This window comes from Gopherus evgoodei, chromosome 4, assembly GCF_007399415.2.
Source record: "Gopherus evgoodei ecotype Sinaloan lineage chromosome 4, rGopEvg1_v1.p, whole genome shotgun sequence".
Classification (NCBI taxonomy): Eukaryota; Metazoa; Chordata; order Testudines; family Testudinidae; genus Gopherus; species Gopherus evgoodei.
In genome coordinates, this window is record NC_044325.1 from 124,998,315 (window position 1) to 125,025,010 (window position 26,696).

Sequence of the window (26,696 nt, forward strand, 5' to 3'; positions counted from 1 at the left end):
ATGGTGGAGTAGGTTCAGAGGCAGCGGTTGGTTAAAGGAACCCCGACATTTTCAGTCATTTCCATTTCACAACTCCAGTAGGGGCATCACCGGGCCAGGCTCATGTAGTGAGGCCATGGTCCACATGTGGTGTGATGGGTCCCCTGTTGCATATGGGCCACTTACTTGTGGAGAGCCTGATTTTCTGCAAGAAGTTGCCCCACCTGATGTCATATGCTGCATCTGATAATTAGGTCCAGTGGTGGAGCGTAGGTCGCAGCGAGGTGCAGGATGGCACCTAGGCTAAGAGTAGTGCTAGAATTAAGGTCCAGGGACACACCAGGATCAAAACGGAGATCAGAGTCCATTGACAAAGCAGAACCAGATCTAGAGCCAGTGTCCAAGTCCAGGCCAGAGGTTGAAGCCGGGTGGTCAGACCAAAGATCAGCCAAGTCCGTGTCAAGCCAGAGTCCAGATACAGGCCGAAGGTCAAAGCCGGGTAGTCAAAGTCCGAGAGGTTGGGGAAGATCAGGAGGAGGAAATGCTGGAGCAGGTGTGTGGAGGGCCTGGAGCGAGGCTAGAGAAGGGCTAGGAGAATATTGAGCCGGGGTTCATAATCCAAATCTGGAGCCAAGAAGGGTCATGCCAAAGTCACAGCCAGAGACCGGAGCCAAGGGTCAAGTCTCAGTCAATAGTGAAGAAATGGCAGGGCAGGGCAGGACAGGGCAAGGCAGGACAGAGTGGTACATGCATGCAGGAACCAGGATGATTTATAGGTACTCCTAGTTACTGCCCACCTGGAGCCCTGGAGACCCCTCATTGCGGGACTCCCTTCCTAGCAATAAAAGAAGGACAGCTGGATGACAAAGATGTCTCTGACCCTGGGGTCCAAGACAAGGGGAGCTCCTGTCCAGGCTGTGTGCCAGAACCCATCACCCTCACTGTTCATTTCACACTCAGAGACCCCCTAGTCAGAGGGAAGAATAAGGGCAGAAAGCAAAGGTGCCCCTGGGGGAAAGGGTCTCGGCTGGGACCCAGTTCACTTCCCAGATCTACACCCAGGATTGTGTGAGCCACCCCTCCCAGACTGCAACAGCTATTGAGCATAACCCCTGGTTCTGCGGATGCTCTCTTTTTCTGGGCCAGCCCCACAACCTGATTCTTCCGAACCAGTATCTGGCCTGGCCCCAGCTCCGGGGGTCGGGGTGGGGGAGGATGTTCAGAGAGAGGTGCTCGGCCTTGGTTTGTCTCAGTGCTGTGGGCTCTATGGCCTCTCCCTCCAGCCCTTCCCCCCCCAGGCACAGTGAGACAGAGCAGTACCTGCTGCAGTGGGTGGGAGCAGGTCATGTGAAGTGGGGAAGTCTTCAAGGCTGCCCCACAGAGCACAGCCCCTGCAGGGCTTTGGGGACCTGGCGCAAGCACCTGATGTTAAACAGCTCGGCCATGATGTTGGCTGTAATGTCCTCCTGTTGTAAGGGAACAAGGATCAATCAGAGACTTGGACACCCACGAGAATGAAGGGTATTAATGGCACCAGCAGCCAGCAAAATTTCCTCCCCACCCCTCCCCATGTCTGAGGGACGGATTCCCCTGCCCAACCCCCAAGGCGAAATCTTCTCTCTTCTCTAGTGACTTCCATCCCCTCTCCCACCATTGTGGAATGAACTCCTGCCCAGACTCCTCTCAGTCCCCCCGCAAGAACTGTTCTACCTCCCAACCCAGCAGGAATCCAGCTCTGGTCCCCAAAGTCCCCTCAGCCACCCTCGGCTCCTCCAGCTGAGGGGCTGGGAGGCTTTGGGCAGTAGTGCCAGGGGGTGAGAGGAAGTGGACACCTTTCCCCAGGGGATCCCCATGTCCTTAATGTGATGCCATGGACAGTAGCTCTGGTGAATGGGGCACTTAAGAAGCCTCTGCTGACTGACTCCTCCAGTTCTCCCAGAGCAGGTAGGGGCTGGGATAACATGATACCAGAGCACTAGGAATCAGCCTGAGGCCTGGAGAGGGATGAAAGGCTCACAAAGGTAGCTAGGGGAGTTTGCAGCCCCTAGCAAACTGCCCTCTGCTGAGCCAATTCCTCTTTCAAGTTAAATGTGGCACCAAATTTGAGGGAAAAATCTAATTTTTAAAAAATACAAATAAAACAATGAAGATGTCATTATTTCAGTTCTCATGCATGGTCTGTCCCATGGGTGGACAGACAGATGGATGGACAAACTGAATAATTAAGGTAGCAGCCGGGGGGTCACAACACTGACAGACAGACAGCAGGACACCTCCCATCTCAAGGTCTCCTAGTACCTCATGCATATTCTTGAAGCGTGACGGGCCAAGGGCTGTAGGGGAGTGTCCCCAGCCCCACTGATGGAAACAGAGGCCTGGGCAAGAGAAGCCACTGCCTCAGGGTTTCACTGAGAGTCAGGGATAGAGTCGGTGATGAAGCCCAGGAGTCCTTTGTCCAGACTCCGGCACATACCACTAGAGGAACACTCCCTTCCAGAGATGGGAAGTGCCAGCACGACTCTAGTCCCAGTCTCCCTGGCTCCGAGTGTGACCTGTTATAGTGACTGAGGCAGGGGGTTGGGAGTCAGGACTCCTGGCTTTCATTTCTGGTTTTTTTTCTCTTGTTAAGGTTTTTTCCCCACTTTGAACTTTAGAGTACAAGAAGTGGGGATGTGCATGAACACTTCTAAGCTTAATTATTAGCTTAGGTCTGGTATGCTGCCATCAGCCAGTATTTAGTGTCTGGCACACTTTCTCTTCCCCCAAAACCTTCCCTGGGGAACCCAGACCCAAACCCCTTGGGTCTTAAAACAAGGAGAAATTAACCATCCCCCTCCTATTTCCCCCCAGACTTTACCCTCCCTGGGTTGCCTTGAGAGGCTTCACACTGATCCAAACTCCTTGCATCTTAAAACAAGGAAAAATCAATCAGATTCTTAAAAAGAAAGCTTTTAATTAAAGAAAGAAAAAGTAAAAATTATCTCTGTAAAATCAGGATGGAAAATACTTTACAGGGTATTCAGATTCATATAGACTAGAGGGACCCCCCTGCCCAGCCTTAGATTCAAAGTTACAGCAAACAGAGGTAAAAAAATCCTTTCAGCAAAAGAAACCTTTGCAAGTTGAGAAAACAAACATAAGACTAATCTGCCTTGCCTGGCTATTACTTACAATTTTGAAAAATGAAAGACTGATTCAGAAAGATAAGGAAAGCCTGGAATGATGTCCCGTCCCTCTCGGTCCCAAGAGTGAACACCGAACAAAACAAAAAGCACAACAAAGACTTCCCTCCACCAAGATTTGAAAGTATCTTGTCCCCCTATTGGTCCTCTGGTCAGGTGTCAGCCAGGTTTACTGAGCTTCTTAACCCTTTACAGGTCAAAGAGACATTAACCCTTAACCATCTGTTTATCACACCTCTATTCCCAGTCTCCCTGCCACTGAGTGTGACCTATGGAGGTGGTGGAATCATCATTTTTGGAGATTTGTAAGGGCCGCTTGACAAAAAAATATTAAATGTGAAATTGACAACCTTTGTTAAGGGCAAAATTTATGACAATCTTTTAAACAATTTAAATAGAAGAGAAAAAATAACATTAAGTGGAACATGTTCACTGCCAACTTTTTAAGACAGTCACACCACTGATGTGATAGCTAAGACCCTGGAAGCAAAGTTAGCTGAAATGCTAACCCAGCTTTAAACAGCAGAAGCTTCCTTGAAAAGTGCAGAAAATATTGTCTTCATTTCAGTTTATTCAAATAGTTCACTTCAACTGACTAGTTTGATGAAATTCAAGGAAGCCATTGGAAGTTCAAAAAACAGGCAAACTTGTTTTCCTCCCTCAATCTATTGATAAAAACTAGGGGATAGATCTACTGGTTCATCAATCTAGAAACACGTGGAGACAAGAATATATCATTTCAGTTCACTAACCACACATCAAATTGCCTTGGTTTAAGAAATCAGTTAGTTTTAAATGCAAAACATTTTTGATATAACTTGTTTCTTATGCTTCTCTTTCTAGTTCTGGTATGACCTGCCATGTGACCAAAGAGAGGTCACTTCCTTTCTCTTTACTTCTGTATCATGTGGGATGGAGAAAATTCTCTCAGTCCTAGCAGGACAGAGATTTGACCACATCAGGCGTGTTAGAGCCCTTGTGCTCTAAAGGACAATGGGCGATTGTTGTTTGGGGCAAGAATCCTGATGAATTTGCTACTTGTCCCCCAACCAAAGCCAATAACACATCTCTTTGTTTGCAATCATGAGTTAGATCTTCTCAGCACCCCTCTGTTTCCTGCAGCCCTCAAGTGTTCCTTGGACTATGGAGGCTTGGATGGTAACAGGACTGGATATTGTTACTGGCTCACTGGGTGTTTCTAGCCAATGAGGGTCTCAATCTAGCCTCAGAAGCCCACACCCCCAGACACTACAGATCAGGTTGGATTTATTTCATTCCAAATGTTTTGTAGTTGTATTTTTGAGTTATTTTCCTAATGAATGATTGATTCTCATGAAATTCTTAGTGGTGGCCGATGACAGAACATGGAGCAATGTTCTCAAGCTGCACTGTGGAAGGCTTAGGATGGATATTAGGAAACACTATTTCACTAGGAGGGTGGTGAAGCCCTGGAATGGGTTACCTAGGGAGGTGGTGGAATCTCCATACTTACAAGTTTTTAAAGGTCTGCTTGACAGAGCCCTGGCTGGGATGATTAAGTTCGGGTTGACCCTGCTTTGAGCAGGGTGGATTAGATACCTCCTCTGGTCTGTTCCAGCCCTAGCTATGATTCTAGGAATAGGGATCCATTAAAACATGTTGACTTGCTGGTTTTCCAGGATACATAACAAAAAGGTTGACTGAAACATTTTTTTTTCATTTCAAACAAACTGAGGTAAGGAAATATCTCTAGTTCGTGCACTGAACTAATTGTTCCTAGTCATAATGTCCTTACAGATTTTAGAAGTAGTAGCTCACATCTCCTCCTCTCTAGCGTTTATTCATATATTACAAGAGGAAAAGAAGTCTTCATCCTTTTTCAACTCCCAATCAGTTTCTTACATTTGAATGAAGTAGCTGCATCAACTGAAATGACGAAAATATTCTTTCTGCACACACAGAAGAGGTTATTGCTGCTGTCATAAACAGATAGTTAAGAGTTAATAGAACAGAAGTACTTCATGTCTCTTTTGACTGTAAAGGGTTAACAAGTTCAGTGAGCCTGGTTGTCACCTGACCAGAGGACCAATCAGAGGACAGGATACTTTCAAATCTTGAGGGAGGGAAGTTTGTGTGTGTGCTGTTAGTGTTTGGTGGTTGTTCACTCTGGGGGCTCAGAGGGACCAGAAGTGCAACCAGGTTTCTCTCCAATCTCTTTGATACAGTCTCTTATATGTCAAGAATAGTGAATACTAGGTAGGTAAAGTGAGTTAGGCTTATGTTTGTTTTCTTTATTTGCAAATGTGTATTTGGCTGGAAGGAGTTCAAATTTGTATTTTGCTGAAAGGATTTTAATTTGTACTTGTATACTTAGTCTGGGAGGGTATTCCCAGTGTCTATAGCTGAAATCTTAAATTTACAAAGATAATTTTTACTGTTTGTCCCTCTTTAATTAAAAGCTTTTCTTGTTTAAGAACCTGATTATTTTTTTATTCTGGTGAGACCCCAGGGGACTGGGTCTGGAGCCACCAGGGAATTGGTGGGGAGAAAGGAGGGAAGGGGGAGAGAAAGGTTATTTTCTCTCTGTGTTAGGATTACTTTCTCTCTCAGGGAGAGTTTGGGAGGGAGAGAGAGAAGAAGGGGAGAAGGTGAATTTTCCTCTCTGTTTTAAGATTCAAGGAGTTTGAATCACAGTGATCTTCCAGGGTAACCCAGAGAGGGGAAGTCTGGGAGAGGCAAAGGTGAAGGAAAGGGTTTACTTTCCTTGTGTTAAGATCCAGAGGGACTGGGTCTTGGGGGTCCCCGGACAAGTTTTTGGGAGGACCAGAGTGTACCAGGCACTGGAATTCCTGGTTGGTGGCAGCGCTACAAGTACTAAGCTGGTAATTCAGCTTAGAGGAATTCAGGTTGGTACCCCATCTTTTGGACGCTAAGGTTCAGAGTGGGGGTTTATACCATGACAGCTGCCAAAAACTGGCTGAGTATTTCAATAACTTCTGGACCCCCAGTTGCTTAGGGAATGACTTCCAACAGTTCAATGGTTTGACGTCCTTTGAAACTTGGCAGCAAACATGGACTTCTTCATATATTTATTTTATTTAATTAGTTTAATAGGTTATAACAACTATAGGCCTTAACATAGCTTGTCACAGTTTCAAATTTTATCCCTGAAAGGCTTAGTTTTTAAAACAAATAAAACTCTTTTGAAATACATTTTAAAAATCTACTTTAAATTCTTAAAAATGCCTTTTGGGGATTTTTGGTTTTGAAAGATCCATTACAAGTGACTGGGAGTGGCTGGCTCATTACAAAAGCAGCTTTGCCTCTTCTAGAATTGACACCTCCTCATCTAAATCTACTCTGATTGAATTGGCCTCATCAACACTGGTTCTTCACTTCTGAGGTAACTCCCTTCCCTTCTTGTGTCATTATATAATGCCTGCATCTGTAACTTTCACTCCATGCATCTGAAGAAGTGAGGAATTTTACCCACGAAAGCTTATGCACAAATAAATCTGTTAGTCTTTAAGGTGCCACCGGACTCCGGGCTGTTTTTGTGGATACAGTCTAACATGGCTACCCCCGACACTTGACTTTTTACTGGAGTTCTGGACCCTCTCATGCTATTGCTTCAAATGTTTCTTTATCTCTCAGTGCTGAGCAAAAGAATGCTCATTGCCATTTGGCTGTGCGACATATAGATGTCTAGTCCTGCTGCTCTGAAAGAAATCGTATTCACAGATGTAATCCTGGCAGATATTGATCAAAAATCTTTCTGTACTCCTCTAAGTGTATTTGTGATTGGAAGTGTTTCTTGCTAGGGGGGATTTTCAGATTTACGGACTGCATGAAACAGAGGGAAAGATAAAGAGAAGCATCAACATGTCCAGGAACTTCAGCACCATTTGAAGACCATATATTGGTGTCTAACTATCACCTGCTGCTGGGAGATGTAACTGGGTATTTTAATGACCCCCCTTTCCCCCCCCACACACACACTTGTGCCTGACCTGAGATTCAGAGCTCTGAGGAATTCTGTCCCCTCATGTCGGTAGAACAAATAAACCCTGCCTCCAATTACCCCCTACACAATCTATTTGAGTTCAAGAAAGAGAGATCTGTCTTGCAACAAGTTTTAACATTATGGGGCAAAGACAAAGGTGAGTGGTCTATTTTTCTTTCAGTTCTAATATCTGAGGAAAGCTCCAAAATCCATTCTGTCAATCAAGAGAAAAGATTGTTTTTCTGTTCTCAAAGTACTGATGCTTTTGATCCCACAATCTTGTCTTCATTTTCTCTCACAAAATAACTTGCAGTGAAATGGGACCAGCTGCCTAAACTATCCTGAACACTGCATGTCAGAGTTTGGGAATATCAGGATAGATCATCACTTGGTGTCAAATTTCACAGATCCATCAGCAGAGCTACAGTGATTGATACCAACTGAGTGTCTGGTCCATTGTGCTGTACTGAGTTAAAAGATTTCATATGCTGTGCAAATGAAGATGAAAATAGTCTGTTTAAAATTACCCTTTGGTTTTACAGAATCTTGTTTAATGGAGGGTTTGTTCTTTTTTTTTCCCTAAAAATGTGCTTCATTTATTTGAATATCAAACATTTTCATTTAAAATTTCCCAGAGTGGGTTTTGTGCTGGTGAAATATTCCCAGTCAACAGCCCTGGAGAGAGAAGATTGTGAATAAAGACAGTACAGTATGGAATGGGCAGCACTGGCTTCCCCAGCACACCATTCTCTGCCCCCATGGAAAGTCTCATGGGTTCGGGGTGGCTACACACCGATAATGGAATGAAATCTCTCTTGCATAGTTGAGTTTCCTTCTTAGTTTGATGCGGGAGAAGGAACAGGAACATCTGGACTCATCTAGCTTCCAAGGGAACCATCTTTCTTGATGCTGTTTGACCTGCAATTCATTGTGGCCCTTTAGATGGAGATCAGTAGGTATTCTCTAGGAAGCTGCTTTATGACTCTGCTAAAGAACTATCTTCTGAGAGAGATAGGCTGGTCCTCCCACTGTCTCCACTCACTCATGGTAAATTATAGAGATTTGTAGCCTTAGGTTGTACAGGATGATAAGATACTGCATGTGAGCACAGGAGAGAGGGAGATGTTTTACTTAGTATTCATTAGGGTCCTTTCCTCTTGAGATGGAAACTTTTCCTCAAACTCTCTTGCTGCCTCTTCTCCCCCCCCCGCAGAACTCCAGTTTTAGGCTGTGCAAGAAGACAGAGCTAAAACTAGGGTCTCACCCATAGTTTTAATTCAGCTTTCGCTGCTTAACTTTGCTGTTAATTCATATCTCCTCAGTTAATATATAGTGAACCACTGTGAACATAATCTTACTGATTTCAACAAGAATGCTGTTTATTGAACTTAATAGGAGTTTATTCCTAGTTTGTGGTTTTAATTGACTTATTATAAATGCATGGCTCCTAACTGTTTTAATTATGGAAAGGTGCTAGAGTGCTAATATGAGGCTTAAATCTACTGCTCCAAGCACCTCCTTGCTATAGATCAGGTGGCTGTGGTGACACTTGGCCTTTTAGTTTCATAATAAGAAAGTTATATTTGCAATAGCCGACTTTGCATTGTTTGTGGTTGACATTTCTAAAATGCTGACTTGCATTTCTAAAATTGCTTCTGAGCAAGCAGACTTCTGAAATTCCAAAATGCTCATCTCCTCTTTTTTAAAGTAATTCTTTTTCTTTGCCATTGTCGTTCACTTCAGTTTCTCTAAATAGCTACAGAATTAGTGTGATTCACTTACAAATTAGATTTTTATTTTTTACTTTACTAACAATTTTGGCTATTTCTACCTGAAAATGATTCTTGAATTAATTTATTTTCTATCCCACATTCCATCACAGTGAAGAGGGAACACGGCATTTGAAAGTGTTCCGGATATTGCTTTGTTATAACAAGGTAAGAGTTTATGATGTTTTAGGATCAGCTCTGAAACCTGGAAATGATAAAGGATATAATAATACATTAAAATTACTTTTTGCAGAAAAAATACTTTATTTATCAGTGGTCTGTTTAATATATATATTTTTTCTCTTGATGTTTCCTTGTGGTTTCCTATTATGGGGAAATGTGATTAGTCAAACAGGACAATTGAAACTTTGTGTGTGTGTGTGTGTGTGTGTGTGTGTGTGTGTGTGTGTGTGTGTGTGTGTGTGTGCACGTGTTTTAATTTTTTCACATTGCAAGGTAAAGAATTGTAGAAATCTAGTACAAAAATACCTATCTTACTAGGAAAGAGGGTTTCCAGATGAGCGTGACTTTATGCTTCCATTACCATATGCAAATTCTGATTCCTATCTTTGATGTTTCTTTGTCTCATGGAGAAATGCAAGAACTTTGTTACTGGTGACCTTGTTTATAACTATGGGTGGGCAAATCTGAAAAAAAAATAGGAGCTGTAATAAAAGACAACCGAAGAAGACCAATTTGTGCAAAAGATACATTTCTCAGGAAAATGACTGAATATTCATGTAACTATATTGTTCACCATGTTTTTATTTTTTATTTGTAAGACTTTAAACAAAAATGATCTCAAAGTATTAAAGTGCTCGATTTAAAAGTCTTCCAGCTATTCCAGTTTAGACCACATCAGAATTTGTCTCCATAACTTTACCTTTAAAGAGATTTCAGGTAGGAGCAGAAGTAGAGAGATGATTGGGTGGGTCTGGCTGTATTTTGCATTGGCTGAGTTGCCCAGTGGACTGGTCATGCCATTTTGTTGGAGATGTTGTTTCTACTCATCAGTTAAAGGCAGGTTAAGCTGTCACAAATATCTTGGGATTTTAGACCCTGCTTTCAATTTCCCGATTTCAGTGCATTCCAAATCTCATACTGAATAGTTCAGTAAAAGAGGATCTGTTTTTTCCCCTTTGAGTTCATATAAATTTATAATTCTTTGTGAACTTTACTAATCTATTAGGTTCAAATACACTGCATGTTATCTTTTCTTGTTTCTCACTCTGAGAGCTGTTAATATCAGATTTTGTCATCTTCCCAAACAGCCTGACCCAAAGTGCACTGAAATAAATGGAAAAGCTCCCCTTGGCGTCAATCTGTTTTGGATCAGACCCTCCTACAGTGAGTGGAAACACTAAATTCCTAGGAAATAAATGAAAACTGCCCTTCTCCCACAAAAACAAACAAATCTCTTTTTCATTGAACTTTTCCATGGAAATGTCAGCATTTTTACAAAAAATAAAATAATGATAATAACTACAAATATTGTTATTCGGGAGTCCTAGTAATGTAGGGTGGATGGAACCTCATGTAGTCAAGTCAGGCTTCCTGTACTGGGGCAAGACCAAGTAACACGAAGTAAACATCCCGAAGGGTGTTTCTCTGACCTGTTCTGAATCACCTTCAACACTGAGCAGTCCACATGCTGATCTGTCTAGCTGAAGTTCCTCATGCTTCCATTCTCCTTTATAGGCCAGTCTTGTTGGTTCAACTACATCTCCCAGTTACTCCATTTCAAAACCAAAATACTTCAGATCTCAGCCAAAATAGATCAGAGCCAATTTTTTTTTTTTTGGATTTGAAGTTTTGTTCCTGAAAGCTCAAAAATGTCCAAAAGTGTAGGAGGGAATTATGACCAGCTCTACATAAAAACCCTCTATTAACAGTGAGGGTAATTAAAATCATTGGAATGATTTACCAAGGGTCGTGGTAAATACTTAGTTTATGGACAATTTTTAATTCAAGATTGGATGATTTTTTAAATGATATGCTCTAGTTTACAATGAAAAATATTGAGAAAGAATGATGACTTGTGCTATACAAGCAATTACACTAGATCAGGGGTTTTTAATTTGTCATCTCTGAACACCTTTGGGTCCACAGAATTCATCTAAGGGGTACTCAAAAGGTTGTTATTACCACAGAACACTGCTTTTCAACCTGTGGTCCGTGGATTCCTAGGCGTCCACAGATTATGTCTAAGATTTCCACCTCCATTCAAAATTTTTGATTAGTCTGAAAATGAAAAAAAAAATTGGACTAGAAAATCAAAACTGTTCCTTGGGGCTTTGGAATCTATTACTAAATTAAATTTCCATTGTTTAGGCATCTTTAAAGAGATAATAAGAGTCTCCACTGTACATCAGATTTATTTGTGTGGTACCCATTGCGTCTATCTTCACCTCTGCCTCTTCTTTGACACAGAGCACAGTGACAGGAGAAATGGCTCCAGGGAACTGCACCACAGTGACTGGCTTCATTTTCCGGGGAATAACAGACAGTCCAAAGCTACAAAGCATCCTCTTTGTGTTCTTCTTTGCCATTTATTTATGCACGCTGGTGGGGAATGTCGGGATGATTGTCCTGATTAGGGTTGACTCCCAACTCCACAGCTCCATGTACTTTTTCCTCAGCAACTTGTCACTCTTAGATGTTGTCTACTCCTCGGTAATTGCCCCAAAGGCAATGGTCATTTCCCTAGTGACGAGTAAAGACATTTCTTTATCTGGGTGTGTGGTTCAGTTGTTCCTCTTCTCCTTCTGTGCCAACAATGAGCTTTGCCTCCTGGCTGTGATGGCCTACGATCGCTTTGTGGCCATCTGCAATCCATTGCTTTATAATGTCGTCATGTCCAAGAGAGTCTGCTTCCAATTGGTGGCTGGCTCTTACCTGTGCGCCTGTATCAATGCCACTGTGCATACGTGTACTGTATTCAGTCTGTCCTTTGGCCACTCCAATGTCCTCGATCATTTCTTCTGCGATATTCACCCACTCCAAGAAATCTCCTGCTCTGACTTTCGTATCAATAAGCTAGTGCATTTCATCTTTGCAGCCATGGAAACAATAGGCACCATTCTCATCATCCTCATCTCCTACACTTACATCATCTTTGCCATCCTGAGGATCCACTCCACGGCAGGAAGGCACAAAGCCTTCTCCACTTGTGCCTCCCACCTGACTTTCGTTTCCATCTTATATGGGACCGTGATCTTTACATATTTACAACCCTCATCTGGCAACTCAGTGGAATGGGAGAAAATGGTGGCCGTGTTCTATACCCTTGTGATCCCCATGATGAACCGCTTGATCTATAGCCTGAGGAACAAGGAGGTGAAGGACGCCCTGAGGAGGACAATACACCAGAAAATTATTCCTCGCTGTATGTAAATATGGGGATTGTTTTTTACTGATCAGTACTGGAGTGCAGATAAGTCATTATGCAGAAATTTCTGTCATCATATGACTTACAGGAGAAAACAATATGGAAATGGAACTTGAGCCCGATAATGAAGGAAGGCGCCATGTCCCTTGAAAAACTATGTCCAGTAACTGTTACATTTTCTCCTTTATGTACTGATATGTGATTTCTGCAATATAGATACCTCCTCCTGCTTATTCCACTACCTTTTGTACTACATTGGTTAACTTAGCAGATGATATAAAGAGGAGATGCTCAGACTGTAATTATTTCCATTTGTCACTGCTATTATCTCAGTTCCCACAGCCCCTCCCCCCCCAAATCACTGTACAATTAAATAAAGGGAGGAGCACATGGAGAGGTGTTTTTATAGATAGATAGTCAGACAAATAGTTCTGTTCAGGGACAGACAGGTAGACACTAGACAGACGGATGTTTTGCTATGGGGATAGATAGACAGAGACATGGTTATGTCTGGGGTTAGATAGACAGAAACACGTCATTAGACACACACAGGAGAAAGGAGGGATGGCCCAGAGGTTATCACACTTGCCTAAGACTTGAGGGGTCTGAGTTTAAATTCCGCCCCCACTGCAGACTTCCTTTGTGACCTTGAGCAAATCACTTAAGGACAGATTTTTTAGAGGGATTTCAGTTCCTAATTCCCATTGAAATCAATGGGATTTATATGGCCTAAATGCCTTTTAAAAATCCTGGGTTTAATCTCCCTTTGCCTCAGTTTGTCACTTGTAATATGAAGGTAAGTGCAGGGGCGTTGTAAGCAAGACACAAGAAGTAATTCTTCTGCTCTACTCCTAGGGGATTAGGCCTCAGCTGGAGTCTTGTGTCCAGTTCTGGGTACCACTTTTCAGGAAAGATGTGGATACACTGGAAAAAAAATCGAGAGAAGAGCAATAAAAATGATTAAAGGTATAGAAAACATGACCTATGAGGGAAGATTGAAAGAACTGGGTTTGTTTTAGTCAGGAAAAGAGAAGACTGAGAGGCGACATGATTACATTTTTAAAGTACCTAAAAGTCTGTTACAAGGAGGAGGGAGAAAAATTATTCTCCTTAACCTCTGATGATAGGACAAGACGCAATGGGCTTAAATTGCAGCAAAGGCAGTTTAGGTTGGACATTAGGAAAAAATTCCTAACTGTCAGGGTGGTTAGACACTGGAATAAATTGCCTGGGAAGGTTGTGGAATCTCCATCATTGGGGATTTTTAAGAGCAGGTTAGACAAACACCTGTCAGGGATGTTCTAGATGATGCTGCCATGAGTGCGGGGGACTGGACTTGATGACCTCTCGAAGTCCCGTCCAGTCCTTTGTTTCTATGATTTATCCATAGGTTATCCATCATGTCATCCTCTGACTCTAATATACTGGCAATAAGGTGATATTCCTTTAAATAGTCTGTAAGCTCCCTAGTGGTGCTCACAGTGTTCTGTGTTTCTGAAGCTGCCAGGGCAGCAATGAGTATGTTTGGGATATTTTTACTACACATGGTTATAGGGGACTCATCTTTGCCCATATGAGTTCCTTTAATAGCAATACTTGTGCTGAGAACAAAAGACACAGCCCATGTTGTTTGGATAATGTATTTTCATTACATAAGCACTGTGTGATATCACAATCCTTCATCCTCTATGGACATAGGGATGCATCACACTAACGTACTGGATAAAGTCAACACAGGATGTCTTCATTAGTATGCATGTTTGGTCAGTCCAATGCAACTTCGTGTTCCAGTATATTCTGTTCCATGAGTTTAAGATCACAGAGGAGAAAATATGCAGACTAAATTTACTGATGCAGAATATTGCCTGGCCTTGCAGCTACAAGATGTCATTTGCAACTGAGCACAACAAACACCTGGCAAACATCTTATTTTAAAATTCAACCACTTTTGAGTTACTTTGGAGCAAAAAAGTGTGGACTTAATCTGGCACTTTATTCACATGTTGGAGAGCAGGGGAAGATCTCTGGCCTGCATTATACAGGAGGTGCTAACAGGGAGTTTCGCAAGGGAGTTTGGAAGGGAGTGGGAAGGGAGTGGGGGTCCCTTGTCGGTCTCATCTGTGACCCATTGGTCCCCTGAACCTATAAACCAAGCCACATCCAAAACCTTTCTGTTCAAAGCAGAGCAGAGCGGACAGGGAGCTGCAGACGGGAATTTGGGAGAGTTTGACAGAGGGAGGCTTACGATGGTGAGGAGGACCCGCAACACCTGTGGCAGCACTGCTTCTGTCTCCTCCACCTGCGCCTGTAGCCAGACAGAGCACCAAAGCATGGATGCTTTTACCCAGATTCTGGTGTGGGCTTGCAAAGACTGTAACTTGCAATTTCCACTTACTGATATCCAGGCTGGGGGTGGTATCCAATGTGAAAGGTGCCTACTGGTGGAATCTCTCAGGCAGCAGGTGGGAGAGCTACAGGAGGAGGTGGCTAGGCTGAGGAACATCCGTATCCATGAGCAAGTCCTGGACAGTATCCATGTGGAGACAGCTGACGTAGCTGTCCCAGTTCACAGGACTACTGACGCACCAGTGGAGGAGGAGATGGCTCAGAGTGGACACTGGCAGCTGGTTACTTCTGGCAGCAGGCAGTGCTCCACACCTGCTGCGAACCCTCCTGCTGTGGTAATAGATAACCGTTATGCTCTTCTTGATACAGGAGAGAAGGAATCACCTCCAACAGTTAAGGAGGGGAAGCCTTGTACCCCTAAGGCTGGGAGATCTGCTGCCATCACTGATAATAAGAAACATAGGGTAGTGGTGGTTGGAGACTCTCTGCTGAGGGGGATGGAGACACCCATCTGTCGCCCTGACCGTTCATCCCGGGAGGTATGCTGCCTGCCAGGGGCTTGTATCCGAGATGTTACAGAGGCATTGTCGAGGATTATCCGGCCTTCTGACTACTACCCCATGCTACTCATCCATGTGGGCACAAATGATACTGTGAGGTGTGACATTGAGCAGATCAAGAGTGACTACAGGGCTTTGGGAGTACGGGTTAAGGAGTTTGGAGCGCAGGTGGTATTCTCTTCGATTCTTCCTGTCAAAGGTAGGGGCCCGGGCAGAGACAGATGCATCGTGGAGGTGAATGCCTGGCTGCGAAGATGGTGTCGCCAGGAGGGCTTTGGCTTCCTCGACCACAGGATGCTATTCGAGGAAGGACTGCTAGGCACAGATGGTGTTCACCTTTCGAGGAGGGGAAAGGCCTTATTTGCGCACAGACTGGCTAACCTAGTAAGGAGGGCTTTAAACTAGGTTCAACAGGGACAGGTGAGCAAAGCCCACAGGTAAGTGGGGAACAAGACCTGGGAGATGGGTTGGAAACAGGAGGGAGCACGGGCTATAATGGCAGAGAGAAAGGAGGGTCAGGGCAAAGCTGGGAGGCAAGATCAAACCAGTATCTTAGATGCCTATATACAAATGCAAGAAGTATGAGTAATAAGCAGGAAGAACTGGAAGTGCTAATAAATAAATACAACTATGACATTGTTGGCATTACTGAAACTTGGTGGGATAATACACACGACTGGAATGTTGGTGTGGATGGGTATAGTTTGCTCAGGAAGGATAGACAGGGGAAAAAGGGAGGAGGTGTTGCCTTATATATTAAAAATGTACACACTTGGACTGAGGTGGAGATGGACATAGGAGATGGAAGTGTTGAGAGTCTCTGGGTTAGGCTAAAAGGGGTAAAAAACATGGGTGATGTCGTGCTGGGAGTCTACTACAGGCCACCTAATCAGGTGGAAGACGTGGGTGAGGCTTTTTTCAAACAACTAACAAAATCGTCCAAAGCCCAAGATTTGGTGGTGATGGGGGACTTCAACTATCCAGATATATGTTGGGAAAATTACACCGTGGGGCACAGACTATCCAATAAGTTCCTGCATTGCATTGCAGACAACTTTTTATTTCAGAAAGTTGAAAAAGCTACTGGGGGGAAGCTGTTCTAGACTTGATTTCAACAAATAGGGAGGAACTCGTTGAGAATTTGAAAGTAGAAGGAAGCTTGGGTGAAAGTTATCATGAAATCATAGAGTTTGCAATTCTAAGGAAGAGTAGAAGGGAGTACAGCAAAATAGAGACAATGGATTTCAGGAAGGCAGATTTTGGTAAGCTCAGAGAGCTGATAGGTAAGGTCCTATGGGAATCAAGACTGAGGGGAAAAACAACTGAGGAAAGTTGGCAGTTTTTCAAAGGGAAGCTATTAAGGGCCCAAAAGTAAGCTATTCCGATGGTTAGGAAAAATAGAAAATGTGGCAAAAGACCACCTTGGCTTAACCATGAGATCTTGCTTGACCTACAAAATAAAAAGGCGTCATATAAAAAATGGAAACTAGGTCAGATTACAAAGGATGAATACAGGCCAATAACACAGGAATGCAGAGGCAAGATTAGAAAGGCAAAGGCACAAAATGAGCTCAAACTAGCTATGGGAATAAAGGGAAACAAGAAGACTTTTTATCAATACATTAGAAGCAAGAGGAAGACCAAGGACAGGGTAGGCCCACTGCTCAGTGAGGAGGGGGAAACAGTAACGGGAGACTTGGAAAAGGCAGAGATGCTTAATGACTTCTTTGTTTCGGTCTTCACTGAGAAGTCTGAAGGAATGTCTAGTATAGTGAATGCTTACGGAAAGAGGGTAAGTTTAGAAGATAAAATAAAAAAAGAGCAAGTAAAAAATCACTTAGAAAAGTTAGATGCCTGCAAGTCACCAGGGCCTGATGAAATGCATCCTAGAATACTCAAGGAGTTAATAGAGGAGGTATCTGAGCCTCTAGCTATTATCTTTGGGAAATCATGGGAGACAGGGGAGATTCCAGAAGACTGGAAGTGGGCAAATATAGTGCCCATCTATAAAAAGGGAAATAAAAACAACCCAGGAAACTACAGACCAGTTAGTTTAACTTCTCTGCCAGGGAAGATAAGGGAGCAGGTAATTAAAGAAATCATCTGCAAACACTTGGAAGGTGGTAAGGTGATAGGGAATAGCCGGCATGGATTTGTAAAGAACAAATCGTGTCAAACTAATCTGATAACATTCTTTGATAGGATAACGAGCCTTGTGGATAAGGGAGAAGCGGTGGATGTGATATACCTAGACTTTAGTAAGGCATTTGGTACAGTCTCGCATGATATTCTTATAGATAAACTAGGAAAGTACAATTTAGATGGGGCTACTATAAGGTGGGTGCATAACTGGCTGGATAACCATACTCAGAGAGTAGTTGTTAATGGCTCCCAATCCTGCTGGAAAGGTATAACAAGTGGGGTTCCGCAGGGGTCTGTTTTGGGACCGGATCTGTTCAATATCTTCATCAACGATTTAGATGTTGGCATAGAAAGTACGCTTATTAAGTTTGCAGAATATACCAAACTGGGAGGGATTGCAACTGCTTTGGAGGACAGGGTCAAAATTCAAAATGATCTGGACAAATTGGAGAAATGGTCTGAGGTAAACAGGATGAAGTTCAATAAAGATAAATGCAAAGTGCTCCACTTAGGAAGGAACAATCGGTTTCACACATACAGAATGGGAAGAGACTGTCTAGGAAGGAGTATGGCAGAAAGAGATCCAGGGGTCATAGTAGACCACAAGCTAAATATGAATCAACAGTGTGATACTGTTGCAAAAAAAGCAAACGTGATTCTGGGATGCATTAACAGGTGTGTTGTAAACAAGACACGAGAAGTCATTCTTCCGCTTTACTCTGCGCTGGTTAGGCCTCAACTGGTGTATTGTGTCCAGTTCTGGGCACCGCATTTCAAGAAAGATGTGGAGAAATTGGAGAGGGTCCAGAGAAGAGCAACAAGAATGATTAAAGGTCTTGAGAACATGACCTATGAAGGAAGGCTGAAGGAATTGGGTTTGTTTAGTTTGGAAAAGAGAAGACTGAGAGGGGACATGATTGCAATTTTCAGGTATCTAAAAGGATGTCATCAGGAGGAGGGAGAAAACTTGTTCACCTTAGCCTCCAATGATAGAACAAGAAGCAATGGGCTTAAACTGCAGCAAGGGAGATTTAGGTTGGACATTAGGAAAAAGTTCCTAACTGTCAGGGTAGTTAAACACTCGAATAGATTGCCTAGGGAAGTTGTGGAATCTCCATCTCTGGAGATATTTAAAAGTAGGTTAGATAAATGTCTATTAGGGATGGTCTAGACAGTATTTGGTCCTGCCATGAGGGCAGGGGACTGGACTCGATGAGCTCTCGAGGTCCCTTCCAGTTCTAGAGTCTATGAGTCTATGAGGTCAGACCAGATGATCCCAGTGGTCCCTTCTGGCCATGAAATCTATGAATCCATGTATTAGCGGGAAGGAAGTAGAGAGTAACAACAAGATGTTTTAATATATACTGTCTTAGAGCAGGGCTGTATGCAGTGTAGTTCTGGCCATGTTGGTCCCAGGATATTAGAGAGAAAATGTGGATGCTTTACTATGTTCCTTTGGACCAACTTCTGTTGGTGAGAGATGTAAGTTTTCAAGCCAAACAGAGCTTTTCTTTAGGTCTGGGAAAGGTACTTGAATCATCCAATACAATATGTGCTAGTAATTTACGCCAAGCAATCTGTTCCACCTAGCATTTAACTATGACTCTCAGAGTACCTTTCCCAAGCCTGAGAAAGAGCTCTATGTGGCTCAGAAGTTTGTCTCTCTCACCTACAGAACTTGGTCCAATAAAGGATATTATCTCATCCACCTTCTCTCTGTGAGCATGGTTTATAGCTGCACTAAGTCAATCAGTCACAGCAAATGCTGTAGGAACAGCTCACATCCTCCTTGTCATTATCAATTGACAGTTTCCTGAAGTCTTTGCAAGAGAGGTGGGTTTTATGGAGGGACTTGAAAGAATCGTAGGAAGATTGACAGCAGATTCTGACCGTGCTCTTGCCAGTGCAGCTCCCTGAGCGTCAGTGGAGAGACATGGGGTTCTCACTGGTAAAAGCGAGAGCGGGGTCAAGCCTGGAGTTCATGAGATAATAGCTGAGATGTGTACAAGCAAATGAAACAAGAGGTTCAGGAATAGTGCAGGTCACAAAGTTTCCAGGGGAATAGCTCTCCATCTGATATGGAATCAAAACATTGTACAGAACCATGTTGCTTACATCAGCACTTTGAATGGAAACCAGTCAGGTTTGTGTGCACAACTGCTCACCTGAGGGGCAGCTACAATGCCCAGTTCCCAGGCTTCCCACTCTCCACGGTCCTCTTCCTGTGGGCTTCCCCTAGACTGCCCCTCTCTTCATATACCCCCCAGGTTTCCCCCAAAGTCTCTTTCTCTCAGGACCCAGAAAAGAAATGTTGGGTGGAACAGCCCATCTGCTCATCACTTTGACCACCAATTAGGCCTAATATTGATATACCAGTTTTGGCCTATTAATTTCTGGTTCCAAATCTTCTGTTTTTACCAAGCATGATTTCAACATAGTCCTTGAGTAATGGACCTAATTTAATCTCTTTGACTGCTTCTTTTGTACCTATTTATAATATTTATTACTGAAAAAAGCTTGACCTATTTTGCCACAAGCTTTGTTATTCTAACATTATTATATAATGTTTCATATATTTTTTACATTAGAGATCACAATTAGAGCAAATTTGCAGGCCCAGTCATCACAGCATAATGGCAGGGAAAGGAATTTGGCTATGGGGGAGGTTTGGAGACCTTCCCTTGCCTGACCCCTCTGCTGTTAAAAGTACTGTATGCTTGAGGGTTGCTTTACAATGAAGCAGCCCTGCCTTAGCTCACCCTTTGAAGCAAATAACTCTTGCTTATCATACCTGAACCTCAACCCATTGCTGGCACAGCTAATCCCTGAAAGGGGGGTGGGGTCACCACACACACTTCCAGGAAACTGGTGGGAGGACCAGATCTCAGGTTTAAATCCAATGATTTTGGGTAACAAGTGTAAGAAGGGGGAGATGTGACAACTCTTCCCCATAGGGTCTAAAGAGAGAAATTAGATGGGATGGTGATCACATGACTCTCTATGGAATTTTGAAGGGTTGACTTCCCCAGGCGCCCTTGCTGCAGCTGGATGATCTCTGTCAAGTTTATCAGCCTGTGGACAGGTTCTTTTATTGTTTTTAACATATTTTCTGTGCAAAACTTTCACCTTAAAAATAAATGTCTTTGCCTAGAAAAGGTTGTGTGGTAACTTAAAGCTGCTGGCAATCATGCCAATTATAATCTTTGGAGAGAAAGCCAAGAAGAGACACTGGCCTTTAAGGTAGTCTGGCTTGCTAGGAATACCGCTGCATGACAGGGGGAATTGTGCAGCATGAATACCACTCGCAGGAAGGAGAGTGATGTGGATCTCATCCCAAGAATGGTGATGGCTGAGGAACTAGGTCGAGTGCCCTTGAGCAACCAAGGAAGAATACAAGTGCAGTTGCCCTGGTGTGTGACACACTTTTGTCAATAATCTTCCATCTCAACCCACAACCTCCTATTTGTGTAATACTGGACATTCCACCACTGCATCTACTAAAGCAGGGTTTCTCAAACGGGGGTCACTGCTTCTGTAGGGAAAACTCCTGGTGGCTGGGCCAGTGTGTTTACCTGCCCCATACGCAGCTCCAACTGATTGTGGCTCCCACTGGCCAGGGATTGTTGCTCCAGGCCAGTAGGGGCTGCTGGAAGCAGCGGCCAGTACGTCCCTCGGCTCGCCCCGCTTCCAGCAACTCCCATGGCCTGAAGCAGTGATCTGCGGCCAGTGAGAACCACGATCGGCCAGATCTTTTGGACGGGGCAGGTAAACAAACCAGCCTGTCCCGCCAGGGGCTTTTCCTACAGAAGCAGCGACCCCTGTTTGAGAAACCCTGTATTAAAGCAAGTTAATCCTGACACACCTTCTCTTCTAGGCCCAGACTCTCCGCATGTTTTAGCTCAAACTTGACATGCAGCCCCCTGAGCTACCCTAATCCTGTCTGGTCTAATGACTCTACAAGTTCCTCTGAATCCTGATGTATAGCCCCTCTTGTTAGTCCAGTCTCAGGCTTTTGCTCATCTCTGATATGCCCCTTAATCCTGACTCCTTGAACACCCATTCAATTCTGCATGGAAACTTGTTGTAAAGTTCCTAACATTGGATTCTCACACTATCAGTCTACAAACCTTATTTTCTCAGGGGACAAAAGCAATGAAAGAAATATTGTGATGAATATTTCCAAGTGTATCCCTGACTGGAAGTTCTAGGGGGATTTTCAGATTTATGGACTGCATAGAAGAGAGGACGAGAACAAAATGATGCATTGCCATTTCCAAAAACATGAACTGTATAGCAGTGACTAGCTATCTCCTGGTGCCAGGAGACATAAATGATGCTTTAATGATACCCTTTGTGCCTGACCTGAGATTTAGAGCTCTGAGGGATTCTGCCCCCAAACTCCGGAAGACCAAATTTATACACCCTGACTCTAATTACACTCTACATGATCTATTTGAAATCCAGCAAGAGAGATCTCTTTCTCTCAGCAAGCAATTTTAACATTACAGGACAAAAACTGGGGTGACTATCGTAATTCTTTTTGAAGTCTATTGCCAGGAGAAAGCTACAAAATCAATTCGGTCTTCTGAGAAAAAGATTGGATTTCTCTTCTCAAAATGTTGACTCCTTTGACACCTGAATGATTTTCTCTCACTAAATAATTTTCAGTAAAATGGGACAGACTGCCTGAAATATCCTGAGTGCTGCATGAGATTGTACAAGGATACTGGAGTAGACCCTCAGGTGGCATTAATCAGCACAGTTTTGTGTAGCTGGCGGATCAGGTGCCAGCTCATGCCTGCTCCCCTCAGCCTCACTGAAAACTGACGAATGCATAGCTGGAAACTGATATGGTTCACCTCTGTGTTCCTACTGTTAAAATAGGTGTTAGATTTATAGAGATGTGTTCAAACTTTATGAAATGCTTGTGAATTGCTGCGTGCATTCATCTCACTTATCTGTATTCCATGTTACAAGGTAATATTGAAGTGTTTGGCTCTATTAGTATAAAAGTGCTTCTTATAAAACTGGAAACCCCCCCAGTCAGGAGGGAAGCGTTACCAAGAGTGAAATACTAGTTTACCATAAGAGGTGTCATCTCCTGCCCAACAAAAGAAGGCCTATCGACGTCAGACAAATCAAGACTTTGATGATTGTTTTCTCTAAACCCAGGAAGAAGGGATGTGCACAAATGCTCATCTCATCACAGCTTGAATGCTGGTGGAAGGGTATAAATATCTCTGACAAGGAGGAATTATCATCAGTATGCTGCTAGGAATTTGGGGAGGACAATATTTCTAAATTTAAGCAAGGGATTCCCAGGCTGCTTGGCTTGGATTAGCCCTAAAGGACATATAAAACTTGTGCATTACCGCAGCTTCTATTAATTTTTGGAACCTAAGACTGTAACTCAGTGTGTGTGTATGTTTACCTGCTTTAACATTGTAAATAACCCTCGTGTTTCTTTTTTCTAGAAAATCTTTCATTAGTTTATTACAGGATTGACTACGAGTCTTGTCTGTGGTTTGAGATCTGAGAAGCAACTGATCTGGGGTAAGGGACTGGAAGTAACCGGAATATTGTTATAATTTTTCTTGCAAGGGACCATCCATCACAAAGACAGGCTTGCCTGGGTGGCAAGATACACTGCAGTGCTGGAGAGATCTGTCTGTGACTCAGTTTTAAGGCTGTTATAGTTCCTGAGGAATTCACCCTTGATACTTGGTTGGTGAAACAGAGTTACAGAACACACAACCTATTTGGGGTTTGTGAGTAACAGTCTACCTTGAATTTGGCACTCATGGTCGTAGCCACTCCAGACAGATTGATGAGCTCCATCAACCTCAATAGAGATATAGTGATTGGCATCGACTGATGATCTGGCCCATTGTGCTTGCATGTGCTAAATTAGGATGTACTCTGTGCAAAGGAAAAAGACAATAGTAAGATCAAAGCACTCTGTTGGTTGCAAAAAATCAAGTTGTAAGGGATATTTCTAACAATGTGGTTAATTTCTTTGAACGTAAAATGTTTTAATTTAAAATTCCTTAGAAAGGGTTTTGTGCTGATGAACTATCCCTAATTAACAGCCCTGGCAAGAGAAGATCTCTCTTTAAAGACACTGCAATATAGAACTGGCTGCACTGGCTTCCCCAACACACCATTTTCTGCCTCGATGGAAGGTCTTTCAGGTTCAGGGAGGATTCACACTCATAATATGATGAAAGTAAATAGTTCTTATATGTTTCAGATTTACTGGCAACTTGACATGGAAGAACATGTAAATGGGGACCTATCAGGCTTCTAAGGGAAACATGTGCTTGGATGTGGTCTGACCTGCACTTCCCAATGTGTCTCGTTGTGACTGTCTAGGTGGATGTGAGGTGTGTATTCAGTGTGAAACTCGTAATGTCTCTGCTTCCAAAATATCTTCTGAGAAGGACAGGACGGTCCTCCAACTTTCTCCAATCATTCTGAATAAGCAAGAGAGATTGACATCTCTAGCGTGTATAGGAAGATCAGCTACTGCAAGGTGAGCATGGGATGGGTAGACTGCTCCACAGATGTTTTATTTGGTGTTTAATAGGGTCCTTTCCTCTTGAGGTGGAAGCTTGCCCAAGCTCACTTGCTGCCTTCAGTTTCCAGTTTTAAGCTGATGTGAGGGGCCAGAGCAAGGGTGAGGATCCCACCCATAGTTTTCATTAAGCCTCCCTTTGCTTGATTCTTCTGTTTATTCATATATCTGGAGTTAATATACACTTCTTCACTGTGAATATTATTCTTATTAATTTCAGCACGAATGGTGTTTATTTAATTTAATCAGAGACTTTATTCTAAATCCGTAGTTTGAATTGACATGTAAAATAGCATGGTTCCTAATGAATGGTTTAATTATGGAAGGATGCTAGACTTCTAATATAAGGCTGATTTTCTATCACTCCGTGCACTTCCATACTGTAAGTCAGATTGTTGCAGCAGTTTATTTCCATATCAATTAAGCTATATTTACAATTGCCAAACTTGCAATAGGTATTTCAGAAGTACTGACTTGGAGATATATCTGCAATTGTCGATGGGTTCCAAGCTAGCTGACTTTTGAAATGATGAAATGCACAGCAAATTCTTTTACCTAATTTTTCTTCCAATTTGCCTTTGTTTTGTTTTATTTTATTTTATTTTAAGGAAGAAAAAACTTGGGAATTCCCCAGTGACACAAAACTTTATTAAGAGAAATTAACATCACACAGTAGGCATGATATAACTTGGCTTGTCTATCTTGACTTACTTCTGTGTGTCTAGATGGCGGCACCCACCTTCCACTCCAACTTAATTCCTCTTCCATAATAAGTATCATCTTTAATTTCTTCTTTAAGTATCCCCCAGCAGCATAGACCATATCTGGAAAAAAATAATGCAGGGGAATCACACTGGGGTGACTGAGTTCATCTCCTAGGGTTCACAGGCAGTCCACAGCTACAAACCATCCTCTTTGTGGTATTTTTGGTTATCTACATTGTCACCCTGGTGGACAATCTTGGGATGATCGCATTAATCATGGCTGAGTCCCAGCTACACACTCCCATGTACTTTTTCCTTCTCAACTTGTCCCTTATAGATACTGTTTACTCCTCTGTTATTGCCCCCCGGGCTCTGGTGAACTTCTTAGCAGAGTGTAAAGCTGTTTCCTTTGCTGGGTGCACCATGCAATTTTTCTTTCTCTCTCTCTGTGCAAATGCTGAGGCTTTGCTTCTTTCCGTGATGGCGTATGATCGATTCATAGCTATATGCAAACCGCTGTTGTATACGATTATCATGTCAAGGAAAGTCTGCGTCCAGTTGGTAGCCGCATCATACTTCTACGCCTTTGTCAATGCCATTGTGCACACAGGCTCTTTGTTCAGCCTGTCCTTTTGTGGTCCCAAAATCATCGATCACTTTTTCTGTGACATTCCCTCAGTCCAGAAGCTCTCCTGCTCCAGCACTCACAAGGATAGCAGAGTGCATTTCGTCTTTGCTGCTGTAACTGCATTGAGTACTGTCCTGATCATCCTCATCTCCTACATTTATATTATCCTCAACATCTTGAGGATTCGGTCTGTGGAAGGAAGGCGCAAAGCCTTCTCTTACCTGCACCTCCCACTTGACATCCATCAGCATATTGTATGGGACTCTGTTCTTTATGTATTTACAGCCCACATCCAGCAACTCATCCGATCAGGACAAAGTGATGTCCGTGTTCTACACCCTTGTGATCCCCATGCTGAACCCCTTGATCTACAGCCTGAGGAACAAGAAGGCGAAACATGCCATGAGAAAAGTGATCTACCGGACAATGAATGATTCTTTAGTGGTTGGATGATGATCATAGAATCATAGGACGGGCAGTGACCTCGAGAGGCCATCTAGTCCAGTGCCCTGCAGTCAAGGCAGGACTAATTATTATTATTGACATTAAATCCTATTAACATGTTGATTTAATCATCAATAAAGCTGGGGCACAATCAAGTTTCTACTGTCATTGATGAAGTTTGTACCATTCACTGTTTCTTTCCTGTGTAATCGACTGGCGAGTGTGTGCTGTCACTTTCATATGCCTTTCTGCAAAAGGATCTGAGTTGTTACAGCCCCCAGCCATGGAGCTTTACCTTAAGCTATCGAAGCTCATGCTTCTGGCTCTTCAGCTCTCCAGTTCAGTCCCTTGGGAGTCACGCCAGGAGCTGTCACACATAGCAACAAGCCAACTAGAGGGTGGTATGCTCTGTTGTGCACTCAGCGAGGAGGTCAGCACGTCAAGCTGCTGTACGTGTTGTGTGTAGACTACAGCAGGAAGGTTCCAGGTGTTGGGCTACTCTGTGGGCCTCATTTTCCTCTCACTTCCACCAGTACAAATCAGGTTTTGCCTTTTTTCTCATTTTGTGTTTTGTTTACCAAAATCAATAGGGTTCTGCCCAACGAGGCCTTGGTAATTCCCTGCAAGGTTTGGAATTGATTGTCTGTAGGGCCAACCAATCACATCGTACAAGCTAAAGCTTAGGGGATCTCTTCAGGAGCCAGCAGGATTGTCCTGACGAAGGTGGGTGGGGAGAAAGGCCTGGATGCAACCTCGGTCCCTGACCCAGAATGCCCTGCCTTCCTAGAGCACCTCCCTTCTGAGGACCTCAAAGCAAGTCACAGGCCTAAGGAATTTACCCTCCTGTCTGCCCTGGACTAACAGGAGACAAAGGAGAATATGTTTCATGACAGTCAGGTCCTGCTGCCTTCACCCCCTTCCATTTCCACTCCTCTGTCTCAGACCTCCACTACCCTTGCAGCCTTCATGTTACCCTATAGCCTGCCCACACAATGGGG

General features: G+C 43.3%; 2 protein-coding genes across 2 annotated transcripts; both read left to right on the forward strand.

Moving 5' to 3' along the window:
* The first annotated feature begins 11,360 nt into the window (after positions 1-11,360).
* LOC115651233 (olfactory receptor 1052-like) lies at positions 11,361-12,305 on the forward strand. The gene has a single exon (XM_030562178.1). The coding sequence runs from the start codon at positions 11,361-11,363 to the stop codon at positions 12,303-12,305; it is 945 nt and encodes a 314-aa protein (XP_030418038.1).
* A 119-nt stretch (positions 12,306-12,424) lies between these two features.
* LOC115651234 (olfactory receptor 1052-like) lies at positions 12,425-25,707 on the forward strand. Its single transcript, XM_030562179.1, is given in 3 exon segments — positions 12,425-12,488; positions 24,790-25,469; positions 25,471-25,707. Coding segments are annotated over 3 exon segments (981 nt in total).
* Positions 25,708-26,696: the final 989 nt, after the last annotated feature.

Excerpts from the sequence above, each read along its gene's own strand:
- LOC115651233 (XM_030562178.1), top strand. The coding sequence starts at position 11,361 with ATGGCTCCAGGGAACTGCACCACAGTGACTGGCTTCATTTTCCGGGGA.